Here is a 23,639-nt window from a genome sequence, read left to right as displayed (position 1 = left end):
GGAGAATTAGCTAATTGTGCGCATAGTCATTTGGGCCATGTCCCTTGTACTGGAGATTTCACAGGCTTCAGTTGCCATATTCCAAAATGTTTCAGGAGACTGAACATGTGTGCATCACATTAGGCCTCTTAGATAAATTCCACCACAGTGAGATAGGTGAAGTCAACATACACCAAAGTTTTAGATGCAAGATTATTAGGAGTAGCTGCAAAATAACACTTCATCCTCTGCTAGACATATTGCTAATTAAACTGCCATGAAAATGACAGTATTTGGCAACGGGAGAAGGACAAATATGTCACTTTTCATTTTCATCTACAAAGCTGGCAGTTTTCTAACCACAGATGAATAATCAGTTGTATGGGAAGCTATATCTCACTTTAACTTATCACCAGGATGTCTGGAGAAATTGGTCGCCAACATTTACAGTAATGTGCAGAAATGCACATTAGAAACTTATACAGGGATGCCTGAACAAATGTCTAGATGAAAGTCGGGACACATGTATGGAAGATAATGCAGCTTTGATATATACACAGAAAAAAATAGTTTTGCATTATCTGACACTGGGCACGATTTATCAGGATTATACCTGCAATCCACCGTGAACTTCTATTTTATTGTCACAGCTCCTATTCATTCAGTGGATCTTGAGCATGGCAAAATCCCAGCAGATTACACCTATTATGATGATGCCGTCATTAGAAGGGATCTCCTACCACAAATCAGCTAATACAATTTATCTGAGAACAGTTATTCCAAAGACAATGCAATATTTTATAACAAACATTTATAATCCAGTTTGTAACAAAGTAATCCATCATATAAACGAATGAATTGGTCATACACTAAATAAATATCTGTAAATAGTAAGAACTAACTTTTTGAACTTTTCACACACAGGACCTGATCCGGCAAGTCCTCTATACACAAAACTCTCTCTGCAGTCGTGTTCACTTCATGTTCTATGCTGCAATTTAGTCTGAGCAAACAATGTTAATTTAGATCACAAGCAACTAGCAAGCACTTTTTTTTTAAATGTTTTACAAGAAATAGACTTCCTGAACTTTATGCTGTTGTTCATTGCCAATGAGAGTATGGTTTCCCCAAATACTGTGCACAGTTAAATAGCATTAAAAAAATGAGCTTCATGTTGCAGAGAATATGCGGAGTTGATTAGATCAGCTGTGCTTGACTGGATAAATTAAAGCATAACTTAATACAAGAATAGTTTCTGGACAGCAAAGATTTTGGTTTCCACAAACAGTTGTGTATGCCATTTTGAAAGATGGTTTCTGAAAATATTTGTCTCAAAAGCTGAGGAACAAAACGTTTCAAAGAAAGGGGGAAACTCTCGAGGCTCAGGGGTTGTTCTACCTCTCAGCTTCTTTAAGTCCCTTTAAGAATGATGAGAATTGCCTAGTCTCACTTCATAGTCTTACTTCATATGACCAAGTGGAAGTTTGTATTATGTAATTTCTTTCAAGAGCACATCAATCTGATTTTTTTTTTTGGCACGCCACATACATATTTTGCATCAATTTTCATAGAGCTAAATCCTTATTATGCATGCAAGAATTTTTAAAAGTATCATCTGCCAGAAGGTTCAACAGCCTAGGTTAATTGAGGGTCAAGGGGAAACTAGAGCTGCTATTTCCTTCATGACAGCACCAAGCTAGTTCCCTCAAAGTGGACAGGCAGTGCAGGAAGCAATGATGCAACTGATGATGGTATCTTGCAATGCCACCTACAAGAGTTAGAGGAAAGGAGCTGCTAGTGCTTGGTGCCACCCACTATTGATGTGAGAAGGGTTTGGTGTGCTTGGTTTTGAACTAGTACTATTTTTGCATGAGATTTATATATTCATGAATGGCTGCCAAGGGTAATTGTGCAGCTGTGGTGCAAATAGTGGGGAAACTTCTGAGTGATGAAGGAGAGGAGGGAGAATCAAATAGATCCTGATGGGGAGGTAGTGAACACTGAAGAAAGAGAATGAGCTCGAAGTATGGTAGGAAAGCTTTGGAAACCTAGGTGGCAGTGTTCAGGGGTAAATCTTCTGCTTTTAGTTTTCAAATCTACCCATCTCCCTGCTCTTCACCACTGATATTGCTTCCCTTGCAAGATGGCTCTCTAGTTTGTACTAGTGTCATGGAATCTAAATTATAATACATTACTGCCATGGATGTGTTTACTGCGATCATTTTTAGTTTTGAGTAGTTTTAATGCCTAAAGGGATTTCCCCCCTGTAAATCCTATGTCAGTCCTACTGTGACATTTGGTGATGTACAATCAATTGGAAACTTACGGAAACAAATTCCAAATGCTATATCCAAATAGATACATATGATACATTTGAACATACTTTAAGACTTTCTTTCCTTAAAAACACTCACATATATTATTTGCTCAGATTTACCTGCCATATTCATTGCATTATATTAGCTATCTTGATATATATTTCTTGAATAGGCCCTCTGAATTCTTAGCATAGTTTCATTATACAATATTCTAGCTGTATGTAACAAATGCACTTAAAAATAACTTGACCAATAAATCACTGCCTGTATTGTAACATGCTTAAGATTTGACATTACTATGCCTTCTTTTCTAAAAAGAAAAGAAAAAAAGAAAGAAAATCTGAAAAACCATTTTGGCTTCTAATGTTGACTTCACTTTCAATATTCCACCAACATATTTAAATTTTCAGCCTTTTCAGGGAAAGAAAAGTCTTAACATATTCCTATAAATCTTCACTAATATAAATATATTGGCAAGAACTTTGACCAGCAATAGTAGATTCATACTTAAATAATTACATTTTCTTTTAACAATTATTGGTTTCAGAGCACCAATATTAATGCACAATTATAAAAAGACAATATTAAGTACCCTTTATATTCCTTTGTATCAAGTGCAGTCATATGAAAGGAACAAAATAGAAAATTATTTATATATTAGAGGCTCAGTCTAAACAGAGACAAAGCAACACATTCTTTTCTTTGTGGAGGGGAGAACATGGTAGGTCTGTACTTTTATTATAAATAACCATATGGTGTCATGATTTCTTCTGGCCAGCAAATGAAGGATATTGGTTCAGAAACCTCCTCAACTTATGCAAATATTCTGTTTCCTTGAAAACACACAGTCCAATTGCATGTAGAATAGACAGTAATGAGGAAGTTAGTTTAATAGAACTTTTAAGGTTCTTGGTAACCAGTACCAGTTGCATTTGGAAAGAAAACCCTCAGTTTGTGTGTTTCTCATTTCTTAAAAAAAAAATAAAAATAGAGATACAGACAGTAATTCATTTACTTTAATAATTATAAAGATGAAGAATAATACTGTCTCAGTTCTCCTATAAATTATAAAACTCAAGTTTGCCAGACTCTCTTTCCCAGAGGAAGCATAAAGCACTTTTGTGGTACCTTCACCAGAAAAAAAGTTGTATCACATTAAGTTTGACAGACACAATGAAGATTGATATTGCATCCTAAAGCTCAAAGAGAAGATTCTTCTGATGCAATCCTCATGATGGATGTGTTCCGTGAGATTGCTTGATTGCCATGGTTTCACTCAGTTTATAGATAAAAGAGAATAGAAAGTCCCCACACCTAATGAGTTCAGTAGGAATTTGTATTTCCTGACAGCAGACTCTGTTATTTTGAGGTCAAACACACATCCTTTGGAAGACAAAGAGGAGTTTGAGAATGTGACAGCAAAACAAAGTAGTGAGGTATTCTCCCCTAGGAAGGCAGAGTAAGTTAAAATGTCAGGAGAGAGTTCGATTATACCTGACACCTAAATGTTTTTCTAGCCATATTTCAGCTAGTTGTATGGCAGAGGCAAATGTACTTGCTTTGGACCCCAAACACATCTTGTATTGTTTAGGATCTAGATTGGGATCACAAAGAACTGGATGAAAAACATGTACAACTCCCACCTCTTGGCTTCTAAATGCTTTCAGTCCAGAAGTTATTACTTTAGTAAAGAGGTCTACATCCTCAAGTCCCCAACCTTGAATTGAGGTATCAAATCCACCAGCATTCACAAGGTCACTTTTGTAAATACAAGTGATTCCAAACCCATAGTCTCTCCAAAATCCAGTTTTCTTTGTAAAAACAAAGTGACTGTCCACTGGAGGGCTGCCCCCATATGTTACCTTGGGATCATACTGACTGAAAATAATAGGGTAATAAACCTGCTGTCCTTGAATGGTGTTAGCTCTACACCGCTGAAGAAAATCTGGGGTAAATATCAGATCAACATCACAGAATAGCAGCAAAGTGTCATTATCAAATTGAGAGGAGGCCATTTCAAGTCCTAAACCTCTAGAAAAAACTCCTGTCATTGGGATAATGGTCATGTCTGCCATAGGATACTTATTATGATAGTCATTAATCAGCTCTATGTGTTTACTGGAATCCTGACCAGAATCAGAGCTGAAAAGAATTACTGCCAGCTTTACATTCTGCTTGGTGATAAGGCAAGTCTTCTCAAAGTTCTCCATAAATCTTAGGAAAATATCATATCTCCCGGTGAGAGGGACAAGAATGTGAATCTTCTTGTCACTACTAGTCCCTATATCTTTGATGCTTTGGAATGATGAAAAAATCTTCAAGGAATTAGAAAGGAAAGAGAAAGACTGTATGTCAGTGTTAACATTTTGTAAAATATTTCTTACATCCAGTTCTTCTTCCTCTTTGAAAAAGGGTTTACTAAATAATTGTTGAAGATAGGCATGTCGTCGAACTGGAACAGTAACTTTTCTTCCTTTGTGCCTTTTATATAAAAGGAGCAAATCCAGAATGTATTCCACGCCATGCAGAGGGTCAACCCTGCGGTACCCATACTGTATTTCATTGAAGTCAATAAGCCTTCCTCTAGATTTGGAATTCTCATTGATCATTTCCATTACCTGCATTACAGTGTCATCCAATGCTGCTCGCAAGATGCTATTAATGCTCTGTCTGGGTGGTTGGTTCTCAGCCATCGAATAAAGGAGCTTTCCAGTCAGAAACTCCCATTCAATGACTTCATTCCTATCATGTGGCTGGAAGCGGTTGAAAGATGGCATCATTCCCAGAAGCTGATCATCTTTGCTAATTTCACCATTACTGAGTTTGCTCATGAGGCAACTTTCCCTGTGGAGCTGGATGGTGTGGTAACGCAATTCTGAAATCTTACGGGCCAATATGTAATTGTGAAGCCTATACTGATAGGCTGGCCTTTTATTTGGATGAAGCGTAATTGCTGTGTGAATTTTGCTGTTATGAAGATCCTGTATGTACCCCTTCCGGTTGTGTTCATAATTTTCATGAAACAACTGCTGCATCTAGAAAACAGAAATAACAAGTAGTATTAAGTATTGCTGCCAGATATGAGAAAGCAGATACACATTGGCTAACGCACATCAGCCTAATTGTCATGCATCCTGTGCTATCAATGTTAAAATTCCCAAGACTTTATCTTCAACTACCCATGTAAGGCGAAGACATAAATGGAGGTGTATCATAGGGTGAACCTAGGACATGTAAATCTGAATGAGTGGGTAGGCTGAAGAGATCAGATGGGAGAGAATCTTTCAGTAAAAGGCCCAAGAGACATCTAGCAGGTGTTTTTTTTTATTTTTTAAGTTAATGTGAAAGTACTTTAAAATATATTTAGTAGCCTCCCCTCACTATTTCTTAGCAACTCAAATTATTGCCTGTTAAGTGAAATTACCACTGTAAAACCAACAAAACAAATTAACCAAATAAAACAAAATTCACCAAAAAAGAAAAGAAAAGAACCACCCCCAAAACCCTGAAACAAATTCAGGCTTACAGAACGGCAGTCAGTAACAGACTCTGAAAAACAGAACTGTCTGCTGCTGGTGGTTATGGCAAGAGAGCAAGGCAAAAATATGCCACAAAGGTTGTGGCTGCTGATTCTGTCTGGTAGATAGGAACACACGATTTAGTAGGGATGTGCAAAACGTTTCAGGCACAGATCAATCTGTGCCTGAAACGAGCAATTTCGGGTGATTCGGGGCCGAACCGAATCACCCCCGATGCCCCCTGATATTTTTCGTGCCCGAGCCGAATCACCCCTGATTCGTGCCCCCAAAATTTGGGTAATCCGGGATGACGTCTCTTTGAATTTCCCGCCTTTTTGCCTCCATTGATTTGAATGCAAAAAGGTCTGATGTGACGTCAGCTCGAATTTCGGGTCCCAGGGGCAAAATAGCAGGGTGGGGTGGTAGTGCCTAATGGGTGGAGACTACCACCCCAATTGCAGGGGAATTGGGCAAAGGGCTGATTTTGGGGAAATTTTTGAAGTTTTAGTGTCTTTGGGGCAGATTGGGAGCATAGCATGGGATCTGGGCAAAAAGAGTGGGGTGGGGTGGTAGTGCCCAATGGGAGGAGGCTACCACCCCAATTTCAGAGTGATTGGGCAGAGGGCTGATTTTTGGGGAATTGTTGAAGTTTTCGCGTCTTTAAGGTTTTTCTAAATAAAGAAGCATGGAGGTGTCAGCAAATGTATAGCTTCACGTTGGGGGCAAAGGGGTGGCCTAGAGCAGTGTAGGGTTGGTGGTAGTGCCAGGTAGGGGCAAGGAAGCTACCTGAATTTTTTCAAAGGATTTGGGCAAAGGGCTGATTTTTGGGGAATTGTTAAAGTTTACGTGTCTTTAAGGTTTTTCCTCATCCTCTATAATAAAACCCTTAAGTGTGATCCCGTGCTGCCTGTGTCTTTCTCAGAATATGGTCTTTCATCGCCCGACTGACGTGGGCCTAACCGGGTGAGGAGGACTCGGGCAGCTGGGAGGGCGGGCAGGTGGGCGGGCGGTTGGTGGCGGCAGCAATTGTTTTGGCCGATTTGGCCCTTAATCATGTGGGGGGGGGGAGAGGAGGACTTGGGCAGCTGGGAGGGCGGGTGGGCAGTCGTTGTCGGCAATTGTTTGGGCCAATTTGGCCCTTAATCATGGGGGGGCGGAAGACGAGGACTCAGGAAGCTGGGAGGGCGGGCGGCCGCAATTGTTTGGGCCGATTTGGCCCTTAATCATGTGGGGGGGGGGTGAGGAGGACCCGGGCAGCTGGGAGGGCGGGCGGCGGACGCGGACGCGGCGGCAATTGTTGGGGCCGATTTGGCCCTTAATCAGGTGGGGGGGGCGGCGGGGACGACTGGTGGCGGCAAGTGAGAGAGTGGCAGGAGGAGTAAGTAAACCCTCCCGCCGCTCTTAAAGGTACCCCCCACCCAGAGCCACTAGCGCCCGTTATTATAACGGTCTGAAAAATACTAGTAAGGTATAATAATGGAGCTTTCAGCAGCCCCATAAGTGGACTTGGGGGGTGCTGGGGTGGCCCAGAGCAAGTGGTGGTGTAGTGCACATAGGGTGCCAACCACACCCATGGGTTTCTAACCCATGGGGTACAGGGTTCTGTTGTTTCTGAGGTATTCTGAATGTGGATTCTATGGTAGCAAATGAGATTTTCAATGAAACACCATGAATCCACTCTAATTTGCTATCATAGAATCCACATTCAGAATACCTCAGAAACAACAGAACCCTGTACCCCATGGGTTAGAAACCCATGGGTGTGGTTGGCACCCTATGTGCACTACACCACCACTCGCTCTGGGCCACCCCAGCACCCCCGAAGTCCACTTATGGGGCTGCTGAAAGCTCCATGTATACCTTATGAGGAAAAAGCTTAAAGACGCGTAATCTTCAACAATTTACCAAAAATCAGCCCTCTGCCCAAATCCTTTGAAAAAATTCAGGTAGCTTCCTTGCCCCTACCTGGCACTACCACCAACCCCACACTGCTCTAGGCCACCCCTTTGCCCCTGACGTGAAGCTATACATTTGCTGACACCTCCATGCTTCTTTATGGAGAAAAACCTTAAAGACGCGTAAACTTCAACAATTCCCCAAAAATCAGCCCTCTGCCCAATCCCCCTGAAATTGGGGTGGTAGCCTCCACCCATTGGGCACTACCACCCCACCCCACTATTTTGCCCCTGGGACCCGTTTTTCTAACCCAAATCGATTCGGATTCAGATTTAATCCAAATCCGAACCAAATCAGGGGTGATTCGGGTAGCCCATATTCAGGCACAGAACAGAACGGGGTGATTTGGTTCGGATCCCGAACCGAATCACCGAAAACCCGAATTGCACACCCCTACAATCTAGTTGATAAATGCTGGAAATAAACGGTTTTTTTCTGAAAAAATATATATGAAAAAAGCAGAGAACAAGCTCTGAACGAATAGTAGCATCCCAGAAATTTAAATGACCTTTATACTTCCAGTGACATGCAATGCATCATAAAAATACAGGTGGCCTTTGTTATCCATGGACTCTGTATCCACAATTTCGAATCAAATCAAATCAACCTTTATTACGGTCACAGACCAGCATAGCCATAATTTCATGTATCTGCAATTGGATCTTGGAGACCAAGTTTCATTATCTATATGGGTATAAAAATAGGTGAAATTTGCCTATCCACAGTTCTGAGTGGGCAGAAACCACCTGGATATTTCTGATGTCATTTCTGGTCACCATTTTCTAGCCGAGAGTAGGGATGTGTGAAATGATCCGGGTACAAAGTGACTTGTTTCTGAGGTGTTCTGAGAGTAGATTATCTGGTAGCAAATGAGAGTGGATTCATTATGAATCTATCCCGTGGGCTTGTGGGTGGTTGGCACCCTATGTGCTGTACACCACCACTTGCTCTGGGCCACCCTGGTGACTCCCAAAGTGGAGTTATGGGGCTGCTGAAATCCCCATTATTCCCTATGGGTAAAAAACTTAAGGATGTGCAAACTTCAGAAAATCTTTTTAAAAACCACCCCTTTCACCAATTTATTTGAAATCTAGATGGTAGCAGGTACCCATTGGGGCACTACCACCTGACCCACTCTTCTGCCCCCCCAACCCCCTTTCTGCCCCGAATCAGCCCCAAAGAAATGCCAACTTCAAAAATCTTTTAAAAATCACCCCTTTGCCCAATTTCATTGAAATCTGGGTGGTAGCTTCCTTGCACCCATTAGGGCACTACCATCCACCCCAACTCTCTCTGGGCCACCCTGGTGCAGCCCTCGGGGAGATATAACAAAGGCTGCTGAAATTCCCATTATTCCCTATGGAGAAAAGCTTAAATACGTGAAAACTTCAAAAATCATTTAAAATCAGCCTTTTGCCCAATTCCTTTGAAATCTGGGTGGTAGCCTCCTTGCACCCACTGGGCACTACCACTCACCACAACCCACTCTGGGCCACCCTGGTGCCACCCACATGGAGCTATAAAGTTGCAGGAATCCCCATAATTCCCTATGGGGAAAAACTTAAAGACATGTTTGTGTCTTCCTTGAATCAGAATTTGGAGCCATCAGTTACCCACTGTGATGTATTTAAAGAGTTTTTCGCAGGTAAAATCTCTAGGATTCAGGCCAACTTAGATGGAGACTCCACAATAAATTTGATGTCTGAACTGGAGGTATCCAGCAACTCCTCTTATGTGGTTCAACTGGATCGGTTTCAGTTTGTGACTCCTGAGGACGTGGACAAGCTGCTCAGAAAGGTGAGGCCTACCACTTGTTCTGTTGACCCTTGTCCAACATGGCTTGTTCTGTCTAGCAGGGAGGCTTTTGTAGGTGGCCTGGTAGAAATCATAAATGCTTCTGTGAGGGAGGGCAGGATGCCTCCTTGTCTTAAGGAGACAATTATTAGACCTCTTCTTAAGAAGCCTGCATTAGATCCCTCAGAGTTGAGCAACTATAGGCCTGTTTCCAACCTCCCATAGCTTGGCAAGGTAATTGAGAGGGTAGTGGCCTCTCAGCTCCAGGCGGTCTTGGAGGAAACTGATTACCTTGACCCATTTCAAACTGTCTTTCGGGCGGGCTATGGGGTGGAGACTGCCTTGGTCAGCCTGATGGATGATCTCCAATTGGCAATTGACAGAGGAAGTGTGACTCTGTTGGCTCTTTTGGATCTCTCGACAGCTTTCAATACTATCAACCATAGTATCCTTCTGGAACGTCTGAGAATGTTGGGGGTGGGAGGCACTGTTTTACAGTGGTTCCGCTCCTACCTCTCAGACAGATTCCAGATGGTGTTGATTGGAGACCGTTGGTCCTCGAAATCTGAGCTTAAGTGTGGTGTCCCACAAGGCTCCGTACTTTCTCCTACATGAAACCACTGGAAGAGCTCATCAGGGGATTTGGAGCTGGGTGTAACCAGTATGCTGATGACACCCATATCTATTTCTCCATGTCAACTTCTTCGGGAGATGGCATAACTTCCCTAAATGCTTGCCTGGAAGCAGTAATGGGCTGGATGAGGGAGAATAAACTGAAACTGAATCCAGATAAGGCGGAGGTACTTATTGTGTGGGGTCAGAACTCCAGAGACGATTTTGATCTCCCTGTTGTAGATGGGGTCACACTTCCCCAAAAGGAACAGGTTCGCAGTCTAGGACTACTTCTGGATTCACACCTCTCCCTGGTATCTCAGGTTGAGGCAGTGGCCAGAGAGGGTCTTTCTATCAGCTTCGGCTGATACGCCAGCTGCGTCCGTTTCTTGAGATGAACGACCTCAAAACAGTGGTACATATGTTGGTAACCTCCAGACTTGACTTCTGCAATGCACTCTATGTGGGGCTGCCTTTGTACATAGTAAGGAAGCTTCAGTTGGTACAGAATGCGGCAGCCAGGTTTGCCTCTGGGTCATCTCAGAAAGACCACATCACTCCTTTGTTGATAGAGTTACACTGGCTGCCAATAGGTTTCCGGGCAAAATACAAAGTGCTAGCCATAACTTATAAAGCCCTAAATGGCTTAGGCCCTAGGTATCTAAGAGAATGTCTTCTTCATTATGAGCCCCACCGCTCACTGAGGTTGTCCGGAGAGATCCGTCTCCAGTTGCCACCAGCTCGGCTGGTGGCCACACGGGGACGGCTTTCTCGGTTGCTGCCCCAAGACTGTGGAATACGCTCCCTACTGAGATACGATCCTCCCCATCTCTGACAATTTTTAGAAAGCATTTGAAAAACCACCTCTTCACCCAAGCATTTTCAGTTCTTAAAAATTTTAAGGTTTTAATTTGTGGATGATTTTTAAATTGTTAAATTGTTTTAAGTTTTTGTATATATTTTAACTTGTTTTATGCTATTGTTATCCACCCAGAGACGAAAGTTTGGGGCAGTGTACACATCTGATAGATAGATAGATAGATAGATAGATAGATAGATAGATAGATAGATGTAAACTTCAAAAATTCTTTGAAAATCACCCCTTTGCCCAATTTCCTTGAAATATGGGTGGTAACTTCCACCCATTTGGCACTAACCCCCCACTTTTTTGGCCCCAGGACCCTTTTTTGATCCAAATTTATTCGGATTTGGAAAATTCAGGTACAAATCAAATCTGGGGTGATTTGGAAAGGTCAGATACGGACCCAAAACACATCGGGGTTGTTTCAATTCAGGTAAAAAACAAAATGAAAAAATCGATTCATGCACACCCATAGCAGAGAGCCATTTTGTGGCTCTTAAATCCCCCCAGTGAATATTCAACCATTTTGGGGGTTTGAGGGCATTGCTGAAGAGCTGGAGACCTGGAGTACAAGGTACTGTCCTTTCTTTTCTTATTTATGCCCCCTTGCTTTTTTGGACCTTTTTTGGATTAGTAACCTAACCCCACAGTTCCCATTGACTCAAGGTTCCATTATTCATGGTTTCTGTATTCGCACCTATAGGCAAGAATGGAACACTCACAAATAACAAGGGCCACCTGTACAAGAATTGCCAAGCTGTACTTACTCTGTGATTGTTTCAAAGAGTAAGCGCTCATATAACTTTGGAACCTCAGAAGCAAAACATGAAACTAATAGCTACCCCCTGTTATTTATTTATTTTTAGGTGGGGGAAAATAACTAATCTTAAAATCTGGGATTAATCTCAGATCTGGGATCACTGGGAAGATTAATCTCTTTCATTGGAAAATGGATGTACCACATACTTTGCCTTGGAGAAATTTCTATTGATCTTTAATAGAACAACAAATAAAAAAGAACTTATATCACAATTTTATGAATATTTTAAGACCAAATATTTATAAAAGTAAAAAACTGCACTGCATGGCACTAACTTTGCTATATAATTTATTTTCTTAAATACATATAATCAAAGTGGGAAAACCAAGCCTGCCTTTTGATTTTGTGCAGAAACACAGCCTGGTTTATAATTACCTTATATAAACCACTGAAAGTGCTAATTGGGTTGAAAAAAAGTGTTCAGAATTCCCCTTTTGGATATTCTGAAGTCAGATTATCATTTTGCTACTTACACTGAAGTATATCAGCTACTTCAAAAATCAATGAAGGGAATAATGGATACCAGTAATATTAACCTATTCATAATATTTTGCTGCCCTTTTCTTCCTAGAAGAGGGAATCACTTCTAACATTTTACCTCTCAAATGTATCACTAAAGAGAGAGAAATATGTCAAAAACTCAAAGATGATAGGAGTCCTACAAAGATTAGGATTTTCAGAAGACACTCATGAGCTAGGCTTATGGACTCTAGATATTAAAACATTTACTTTTGGCAGAATAATTAGCTAACTTAATACATAGTGAGGAGGAGGAGGTTCTAGACAAGGAAACAGCACTGCAGAAAACAAAGTGAGAAAAGTGCGGGGGGGGGGGCAGTGGTTATTTAGAAGATAAGCCTGAACAGAATGATAAAAGCAAGAAGAGAAAAATTACAGCCTGATCCTAGGATACTTTGCCTGGAAAGATGCTATTTTATTTCATTTTGCAAGGCATTAGATTTATAAGCAGGCAGCTAAGATAGCACAAATCATATGGAGATTTGTATTTTGGTACCCCAAAGGTTAGGTGTTAAATAAGCAAAATAAGGAACATTTTTGTGTCACCAGGCCATGAAATCTACACAAGAGTACATAAGCACTCAGCAGAACCCACTTCTGGGTTTGAGAATTCTGCTCTCTTTCTTTCAATAACCCTTAGAGACACACAAAAACAAGGCTTGGCAAAACTATCTACTTGCAACTAGATGCTGGCACAAAATATGAGTAAATCCAACCATGTTCTGAGGAATATTAAATTAGAAACCTGAATTAAAAAATGTAAACTAAACTAAAACTCCAAAAGAAACCCCTGAAAATAGTAGAAAGAATTGTTATTTACTGCCGTTTGTGCTGCAAATCAGTAGTCCATATGATCTACTGTATATAATGTAGCATAACATATATAACATATCTTATTATTGCTAATATGCTTTATAAGCCACTGAACGTAAATGCTAGTTGTTTAATTAACATCATTCTTCTGTTACCATTACAATGCGTCAACTTTAAAATTTCCATGATTAAAGATGGCAGAATATGGCCGCTTATGTTTTAGCCTTAAACATTTCATAACAGTTATTTAATGTGTCTTAATGGCTCAGCTGTTTCTAAATGGGGCAGATTATTCAAAGAAGTACTTTGGCTTTTGTTCAGAGAGGGCCTTGAATTCTGGATCCCATTCAATATGCAGAGAAAATAAGATGGGATATCAGAGGAAAAAACTATTGCAAACATACCCTAAGAATGACCCGAGTCAGTCCCTGCTCATCTGATTGAGATAAGATTCTTTTCCATTATAGAGAAAAGAAGGGAATCTTTTCAATGCTCCAGTATAATTTAGGTTGGCTACTTGTAAACTTGTAATGGATCCAAAGCCCACTTTGGATCTGTGTATTTGGACTTTGATACATATGTATTAGAACAAGAGAAAGATTTTTGTAGTCAGCCTCAATCAATTTCACTTTTCTTTTATTCCAGAAACTATCTGTCTTGAGGGGCTTCATTATTTTTGCATTACTCATGTGCCATTATGAAATATTTCATATTCTGAAAACTTCTTAGGTTTCCTTTATTTCCATTTGTTCAGGTAAGGGGGAGAATCTCAATAGAAATAATTGGGAAAAGCTAAGTATGAGACAGGTAGTCCTTCCTTTGAAACACAGAGCTGTTTCTCACGAGCAGTGAGAAACAGCAGTAGGGTTTGCGGGGAGGATGTCCAGAAGAGCTTACCTCCATGCAGATGATCCATTGCCTTCCCTTGGGTGGGCAGATTGCCCGCCCAGATGAGCACCGGCTGCTGCTGGTAGCTATGAGGGTCGGGGTGCTGGGGCACGTTGTCTCATGTTGCCCCACCCTCCTAGAGCTCCAGTAATTCACTGCATGAGTGTGCATTGCATTATGGGGATACCCTTCCCCAAGGGTGCCACAATCTGTCAGCCATGGCAACAGACGATTTAAAAAGTGAGGCTAGGAGAGGGAGGCTCCACAAGTGGGTTTGCTGCTGTGGTGCTGCTGGGATCGGGCCAATCTTGGCAATTCACAAACACACGTGCAAAACCAGGCTGGGCTCCCTTAGCCCGGTTTTGCACGCACGTGTGAAAAGCCTGATATTATTTTAAAGCAATCATTTTATAAAATATATATATCTGAACATTTATTATTTCTAAGAACTTTCAAAAGACACATTCAAAGAAATCAAAATTCATAGCAAAAAAAAGTTTTTCAGGTCTTTCATTCTCCAGTAGAAGGTGTATTTCCCCTGCTAACTGAGCAAAGAGGCACCCTTTAAAAGTGGTGATTCTCTTTACTGAGGAGGCAGAGAGCAACTGGCCCTATCCAGCCCCAGGATAGCATCCCTCCAGTGGCTGTTGCTATCTTATGTTTCTTTTTAGCGTCTATGCTTTGTTTACGTCTCTTATGGTATCTATTGTATGTTTCTTTTTAGATTGTGAGCCCTTTGGGGACAGGGATCCATCTTTATTTATTTTTATTTTTCTATGTAAAACGCTTTGGGAATGTTCCTTGAAAAGCACTATATAAATATTTGTTATCATTGTCATATTCTGACAAAGACGACCAATCAGGAGGGTTTTCAGACAGTAGGCTTTACTGTGAGTTTACTGAAAGGCTTTACTGCGAATTCAAAGTTGCCCGCCCACCCACAAATAGAAAAAGTGGATCTTTTTTACCCTGGATATAAAGCGGGCTACATTCTAACATGCAATGAGAGATCCAAATTGTGTGTGAAGTGCTTCCCGATGGCTCGCAGGGACTTTGAAGCATATCTGGCCGATATAAGAAAGAAAGCACATCCTCCATTCCAGAGGAGATGCAAGCTAAAAGCCCTGTGTGAAAAATGCCCAGGTCAGTGTGGGTGCAACAATTCTGAGAAAGTGCAGAACAAAGAGGCACTATTATTTATTTATTTATTTATTTATTACATTTATATCTCACTCTTCCTCCAAGGACCTGTTGTACAATGCCCAGAGCCTCTAGATGGGGCAGTTTGTAAATGTAATAAATACATAAAAATAAATAAATAAATAAATAATACATGCATACATACATACATACTTAAGTTTCTGCTCACAACAACCTTGTGAAGTAGGTTAGGCTGAGAGAGAAGTGACTGGCCCAGAGTCACCCAGCAAGTATCATGGCTGAATGGGGATTTGAACTCGGGTCCTATTCCAGCACTCTAAGCACTACACCACTCTGGCTCTCAATAGTGGCTCTCACTATTATACCAATTTGCATAATTGACTTGGGACCCAATTTGATTGTATTTAATGGTAAAGAGCTTCCAGTTTGCAAGAAAATGCCCACAAAATGTTGGATGTCCCATTGTAGCACAACCAACCAAAACAGGAACCCATTAGGACAGGTGTGTACTGCATATTCTGGCCCAGTGTAGGTGTGCACATGTGCACACATACAAAGTGAAAGTAGGCAGTGTACTTCAACCTCGACAGCTACTTAGGCTGCCTTACACTTCAAGATTTATTTGCTACATTTATATACCACCCTATATAAAACTTCAGGGTGATTTTCAATTAAAACAAGATTTATTTGCCACATTATATACCACCCTATATAAAATCTCAGGGTGATTTACACTTTAAACAGCAAGTAAAACCTAGAAATTTTTAGATTGTGAGCCCTTTGGGGACAGGGAGCTATCTCATCCATTCATTCATTCTCTATGCAAACCGCTTTGGAAACGGTATATAAATATTTGTAGAAGTAGTAGTAGTAGAACTCATATAAAACAGATTAAAAATACCATAAATATATATTTTAAACACCATAAACCAAGGTTTCTTAACCTTGAGACCCTAGATGTTGTAGGACTATAACTCCCATCATCCCCAGACATGGCCTTTGTGGCTGAGGATGATGGGAGTTGTAATGCATCTACATCTGGGGGCCCAAGGTTAAGAAACCCTGTCATAAACTAAAAGCCTGATAAAACAGGTGTGTTTTCAAATGGTTTTTTAAAAAAAACTAGAGATGGGGAGATTCTGATGTCATTTGGGAGTGTGTTCCAGAGCCCCGGAGCAACCCTAGAGAAGGCCCAGACCTCCCTCAATGATCTTAACAGGCAGCGGGGCTTATGAAGAAGAAGGCACTCTCTTAAATACCCTGGGCCCAAGTCATTCAGGGGTTTATAGGTAATAACCAGCACTTTTGTATTTTGCCTGGAAATCAACCAGTGAAGTTATTTTAAAATTGGAGTAATATGGTCTCTACTGGTGGCCCTGGCGACCAACTTGGCTTCCGCATTCTAGACCAGTTCTACGTACAAAGGCAGCCCAACATAGAGTGCATTGCAGTAGTCAAGCCTGGATGTTTCCAGCATATGCATCACTGTATTAAGGTCAATTGTCCCAATAAATTGACATAGGTGGTGTATCAGCTGAAGCTGATAAAAAGTGCTCCTGAGATAGTGCTCCCGGTCTCAACCTGAGATATCAGGGAGAGGTTTGGGACCAGAAGTACTCCCAAGCTATGTACCTGATCTTTCAGGGCCCTCTCTAAATTTAGGGACCCTGAGGACCCTAAATGCTAAGGACCACAACAAAAGTTGTGGGGAGTGACAGCAGGGGAGAGGGCATGCTAACTCCTGCCCGTGGCTTCCAGCGGCATCTGGTGGGCCACTGTGTGAAACAGGATGTTGGACTAGAAGGGCCTTGGGCCTGATCCAGCAGGGCTGTTCTTATGTTCTTAAAGTTACCATACTGTCAAGTATCAAACTTGCCTTGAGATACTTACCCATCACTAAGAGACAGATTGTGCAGCACACAGTGGTGGGCTCCGAAACATATTTTACTTAATCTCAGTTCAAGTTTAATTTCTCATTTACACACACCCCACACCCATTTCTAAACTGAGGAACTGGATAGGATGATCTCTTTGTCATTCTGCCTCCCTGTTCTTTCATTGTTAGCACAAGGGGAAAAAAGTCAAATTAAGATTTTAGCCCTTATGGTGTAATCAAGGAGATTAAGTACAGCTTCCTCCCAGCTGATTTTATTAACATTAAAGTTTTATGATAAATTATGAACATCCCTAGAGCTAAACATCCAATTAAAATAGCATAAGCATGGCAGGATGTCTGTTACAATGTTTTTCTTAGAAGAAATTCTAATTATATTGCCATTATACTTTTCCACAGGCATAGTTATGTTTTGTTAGGGGATGAGATGAAAAATACAGCATTAATTAGCATAAATGTATTCTTAAAACCTTACAAAGAATCAGTCTACAAAAAAAAAAAAAGTAAAATCCAAGCTGGAATTACATGCTTCATAGAGACTGAAAATACTTCATTCATAATACCTCTTCCATCTTAATAGAGAATTAATAGGATGTCACAGATTGTCTCACTGTTAGGTTTAGAATAAGTTGCCACTGTTAATTAGTAAAAAGAACCACCCCTCTACATAATTTACAGTTCTGCTATGTAAGAGCAATTTATATGTCTCTGGGTTTTTTACATCTTTGAACACAGTAGTAATACATCATAATAATAGTTTTTCTTCAGCATAACTGTAAATACCCCCCCAAAAAACCTAAAGTGTTGTTACAACCCCAAATATGTTCACAAATTCACCTCCCTCTAAACTCATATTTATTTTCAAGAAAAGAAATCCTTCAAAAATTCATTTGTTTCTCAACAGTAGCTTCCCACAATTCCCCTACTTCTACATAAAGATAACATAGCCCCCTGAAGCAGAAAGCAAAACACCTTTGCAGCATTGGCATATCTAACCTATTCAAACCATTAATTGCTTGAAAAGCAATTTTAGTATAAGTAAAACTGTACAAAGCTGAAGGAAAGCTTTCAGATTCCTAGGCATCAGCGTCTAATGTTGAAGCACCTGGACTAACAGATGGTTGGTGTTTTTCCAGTCATGGTCTTTTCTAGCTAAGCAACACAATAAAAGACTGATCAAGATCCTTGTGACAGTCACTGCTTCCTCTTTGTTATGTTACACTTTGCTTATGCTGAAGTGCCCCAAACCCGACCTGAATTCTCACTTGGAACTGTAACAAATTCTTGGTTTTGATAATGCCAGTTTTAACAATCTAGGTACAAACCATGTAGTGGATACACAAAACACCTTGTTGTATGAGCAACCATCACACAGAAGCGATTTCAAGCAGATACTATGTTACAGCATTGTTGCAATATTAAATAAACTGGTGGGGGGTATACATTTCAGTTGTAAATAAATATTACTGGATCTATATCCTCCATCTTGTGTGAGTACATTGTCACATTATTCATATTGTAATGTATTCCTCTGCTTTGTTCCGCATTTCAGACACCAAGCTGTGGTCTATTCTCTGTGATGTCAATTCAAGCTTCTAATATTTATGATTTTTCTCAACACATTTCTCACCAACAGTAATCCAGTTTTTAAAGAAGATTTAAATTTAAAGTTTGTAGCACTCCTGGGGATGACAAAATTTAGCAAAAGAATAATCTCTTCATCTCTTTACTATAGGAGAATTCTGATTTCCTGTAGCCTCTGAAAAATCAGAACAGTTCCAAAAGAAGCATTTGATAAATAACTGTTATCTAATGCAACTCTCTGTAGATTTCTTCTAGTGCTTGTACCAGCAGCTTCTCAGTCATGTTTACATCTCCCATGGAATCAGAATTAAGGGGCAAAAGGCTTACTAGTCTCCTAACCTGATCCAAAGCAAGATCTATTTATCTACCAGACCTCCACAAGTCAGTCTGTTCAAACCAGAAAGAGTACTGGCTGACATTGCAGCATCCTTACAGCCAGAGGCTTTCCCATTTCTGCAGTGCACAAGGTGGAGGAGGGGTTCGCTGAACTTCCCTGACACTGAACATGTTCTGCGCCTTTCAAAAAGATGTCCCTGAGGGCTGTGCAGCCCTAAGGGACATATCTGAAGAAGGGACAGAGCACTTCCTAGGCAGTGGGCATTAGAGAAAACCACCCCGACACACACAAGTATGCTCTACAAAAGAGAGGAAGCCTCTGGCTGCATTAAGAACAACCTCCGCTGCGAAGACACAGCTCCTGCTCACTCTGTTCATCAGGATAGAGAGCAGGTGCACTACAAAGGGTGACTGCAGAGCAAATAGCTAATGTAAGTCAGCCAATCCATGGTATGTGATGCACAGAAAATAAAGTCCCAAATTCACATTCAGTCTGACTCGATTCTCAGACTAGATAGATAGATAAAAATAATTTTAAAAAATAATTTTGTTAGCCCTCCCATAACAAATTGTTCTCTAGGAGGTTCACAACATAGCATTAAAAGATTGAATAAAAACACATAAAATCACAACATAGCACAAAACAAAATACAATACAAAACCCACAATACAAAATACAATACTATTTTAAAACTTTTTTGTCAGCTTTAAAAATCAAACTGAAGGCCTTGAAAACTTAAAAATCAAGTTTGATTTTTTAAAAAGATTGCAGCCAGTCGATCATGAGCAGCTGAGTCACTCATAGGAAGTTCTACGGTGCACAACTCTACATCCAAGAACCAACTGTAGTTGTGACAATCCCAGACACTTTGGAGGGGGTGAGATAATGTTTTTGGTTTTTTTTTTAAAAAAAACCCTCTTTCTGACTCCAACAGGCCAGAAGCAAGGCATAAATATAAATATCACATTATTGCCTCCTTTAGTTGATCCATCTCAGTCAGGCACTCAGTGGAATGCTTGCTCCTTCAACTATTGCTGGGAAACTATTCCAGCATATTATACCCCTAATTATTAAAAACCCTTCAGCTTTTAGCCTAAATTTATGATGCTCATTTTCTAGCCACTAATACTTGTACCAACACTGCTGTTTAATCAAAATAGCTCTTCTTGCTCTACTACTGCAGTGCACTTTGTATAGCAGTAGTGTATCTCGTTCTTAGGCTCCCCCTCCCCTAAATAAAGAAGCTAGTTTGGAATCTGATATAACTCATTTCCAGAATTCAGAGCTATATATGATTTGAGATGTTCAAGGTATATACTTTGGGAAATGGGGCTCAGTAAGGTTTTGAAGTCACATCACTTGCAATGGGTGGCGAATTTTTGTCACTCCTGATATAAAATAACGGGGTTTGTCCTATAAGTGTGAAGACACTGTCCTGTGTGAGACAATGGGAAAGAATGAGCGAGAGAGTGAAGCTGGTTAAAGGTGTATTCCCCCCCCCTTCAAATGAAGGTAATAATTGTTGTTTCTGGGTGCTCAGGTGGCTGCTTTAGTCAGAAGTACTTTTGCTCAGCTTCAGTTGATGGGCCAAGCTGTGAAAATTTCTGAAAAAAGCAGATTTTGCAACAGTTATGAATGCCTTAATTAGTTCACGTTTGGACCACTGCAAGGCCCTCCGTGTGCTGCTGCCTTTGAAGACTGTTAAAAAAACCTTCTGCCTGGACTTTTACACACAGCAGACTTTACCACGAGTGTAATGGGTGGCTTTGATGCGAACTTGAAGTTGGAGGAGGCAATGGTAAACCCCCCCTGTATTCTACCAAAAGAAAACCACAGGGCTCTGTGGGTGCCAGGAGTCAAAATCAACTTGACAGCACACTTTACCTTTACACTCTAATGTGCAGTGAAAAACCCAAATTGTGCATGAACGGCTCCCTGATAACTTTCAGGGACTTCAGGGTAAATCTGGCTGATATGTGAATGCACCCCCTCCATTCTGGAGGAGATGCAAGTTAAGGAGCTTTAAAAGCCCCATGTGTAAAACCTCCAGGTGCAAAATACAGTTGCTGAACGCTTGACAAGAGTCTCGCTTCCTTCCTTTTTAGTGTATGTTATTCCTTTGGGTTCTGGACCAGTTCTGGGTATGATTCAAAATACTGGCCTTTAAACCCCAAACAGCTTGGAATGAGGTTACACATAGAACTGGCTTTCCGCATACACAGCAAGTCTACCCATCCATTAAGATAGTTTAAGAAGGGCCTTCTGCGCATGCTGCTCAGGCTGCTCTCACAGGTGTGGCTGGAGATGCATGTGAAAAGACCTTCTCCAAAGTAGTGCCCCGAGAACGTGAAATTCTCTGCCCCAGGAGATCCATTAAGCCCCCATTGTATCTGCTTCCCATAATCTGTTAAAGACTAGCTGTTTCAGTAAGCCTTCAGTTAGTTTCTACTGCATTTTATTTTGTTATTTGCTGGCTCCTTACGAATTTGTGGCTCATAGTACTTTTTAAAAAATATACACTTATTGGTTGTTTTTAGCTTGTTTTACTGTTATTTAAGCTGCCTGAACTGTTCTTTTTAGAATGGAAAAATGGAGCAAAATCTCCTAAACAAATACATTATATAAATACATTGGTGTACCTGTTGCACAGCATAAAGTGAGTGGTGCCAATCCATTCCTGCTACTGCAGGCTCATAACTGCTCTTCGCCAGCAGTGTTATGCTAAAAGTGCAAATACTTTAAGTAGCATGCCCACATGCTAGAAGAGCTAGTAAGATATGCTGCTTTACCATCAGCAACGTGTTTCTGCTCTAACTAGGGTTTCTGGAGTTTGGGCACACTACATGAAGTATTTGTGCTTTTGTGCAAAAGCACAACATTTCCAGCTCCTCACTTAGAAGCCCACAGCAACGTGGGCAGATTGTTATGCTGTGCAACATGCGGTCATTAAGCTGTACCCTTTGGGTGCAATAAGTGTGGGTAGTTTTGATGCTGCTTTCGAGAGTTTTCTTGCCCAGGAAAGAAAGCTGCTAAGTTTTCAGCTATCCAGGTGTCACTGAGAATCTCATTCATATAAAAAAAGAAACTCATAATTAATCTATTACATTTTCCAGGATTTGTCTGCATATTATTTATTCCCACTCTCCCACCCTTTCTTCAGGAATTCTTTCCTCTACCTTGCCAAACAGGTGGGTCTTGTTAACTGACTACTGCTTGATTGATAGTGTGAACCATCTCGAGGGTGCTATTGTAGAACTGATTGGTGGGGTATACATGCCACAATTTTGATTGCAGCTCCTTGATCACAGTCCCATATAAAGCAAGCAATGCTGTGCCTGAAATTCTAAGTCATCTTCCTTCAGTAGTTACTATAGAACTATGTTCAGACCCAAGTCCCATGGTACAAATAACTAACCAGATTTGATGATACAACAGATGCTCAATAGAACCCTGGCATTATTATTTCAGAAGACTTATTACTGAATACCTGTGAGAGGAATACAAGTTGTTTATTAGTCAGGTTCATCCCTCTCATCTCTTACTTCCTATTTTAGTGAAAGGTAACTGTGAATTCATTGCTAGCATGAAATAACAGAATGCGTTAAGTAAAATTTATTCCCCCCCCCATCCTTCCTCTGTAAGATCACTACATTGCTATACATAAAGTGTGATTAATTTAAGAATGAAGATTACTTTTTTTTGAAGAAATCCACAAAACTAACATCAATTTAAAAGAATAGGTTTAATTAAAATGAATTCTGACTTTCTCAAATGTCAAGCGTTCATATAACAGTTGAAATAAGTTAGACAGCTTTTTTTCTAATCAGATAATTTATTTTTAAAATTATATGTATTCAATACAGAAATGGCTCTGAGTAATACAAGAAATGTTCAACAACAACAGCAGGGAAATGCACAAGATGTACAGGGAACTGAATCTTTCCTGTGCAAATTTGCTATTAGCCAAGTACAAGTAATTTTGTTCCTTTGCATACTGAAGATTCTGCTAGACTTCTCAGTGACTTTTGATAGCATCGACCATGATAGACTCCTGATTGACCTCTAGGGGTGTGCAGTTCGGGTTTTCGGTGTTTCGATTCAGATTCGAATTGAAACACCCCCAATTCATTTTTGGGTCCAAATCTGACCCATCCAAATCACCCCAGATTCAATAAGAATCCAAATTAAACCGAATCCAAATCTGAATCAATTCGGATAAAGAAAACGGGTCCCAGGGCCAAAAACGTGAGGTGGAGTGGTAGTTCCTAATGGGTGGAGGCTACCACCCAAACTGCAGAGGGATTGGGCAAAGGGCTGATTTTTGGTGAATTGTTGAAGTTTACCTGTCTTTAAGGTTTCCCCCCATAAGGTATAATGGAGGTGTATCATTTCACATTGGGGGGAAAGGGGTGGCCTAGAGTTGTGTGGGGTTGATGGTAGTGCCTAAGGGAGGCAAGGAAGCAACCAGAATTTTTTCAAAGGATTTGGGCAGAGGGCTGATTTTTGGTGATTTGTTGAAGTTTACCCATCTCTTTTAAGGTTTTTCTCCATAGGGAAACATGGAGGTTTCAGCAGTCCTATAAC

The 23,639-nt window shown here is 40.6% G+C and overlaps 1 protein-coding gene across 1 annotated transcript in view; it reads right to left on the bottom strand.

Annotated features, from left to right (window-relative positions):
• Nucleotides 1–773: 773 nt before the first annotated feature.
• CHSY3 (chondroitin sulfate synthase 3) overlaps nucleotides 774–23,639 on the bottom strand; it is a 141,906-nt gene continuing 119,040 nt past the window's right edge. The window contains exon 3 of the mRNA XM_053300929.1: nucleotides 774–5,332. Within this exon, the coding sequence (XP_053156904.1) occupies nucleotides 3,770–5,332 (1,563 nt within the window). The 3' untranslated portion in view covers nucleotides 774–3,769. The remainder of the gene's footprint in view (nucleotides 5,333–23,639) is intronic.

This window comes from Hemicordylus capensis, chromosome 2 (assembly GCF_027244095.1).
Source record: "Hemicordylus capensis ecotype Gifberg chromosome 2, rHemCap1.1.pri, whole genome shotgun sequence".
Classification (NCBI taxonomy): Eukaryota; Metazoa; Chordata; class Lepidosauria; order Squamata; family Cordylidae; genus Hemicordylus; species Hemicordylus capensis.
This window is presented reverse-complemented; position numbering and strand designations above follow the sequence as displayed.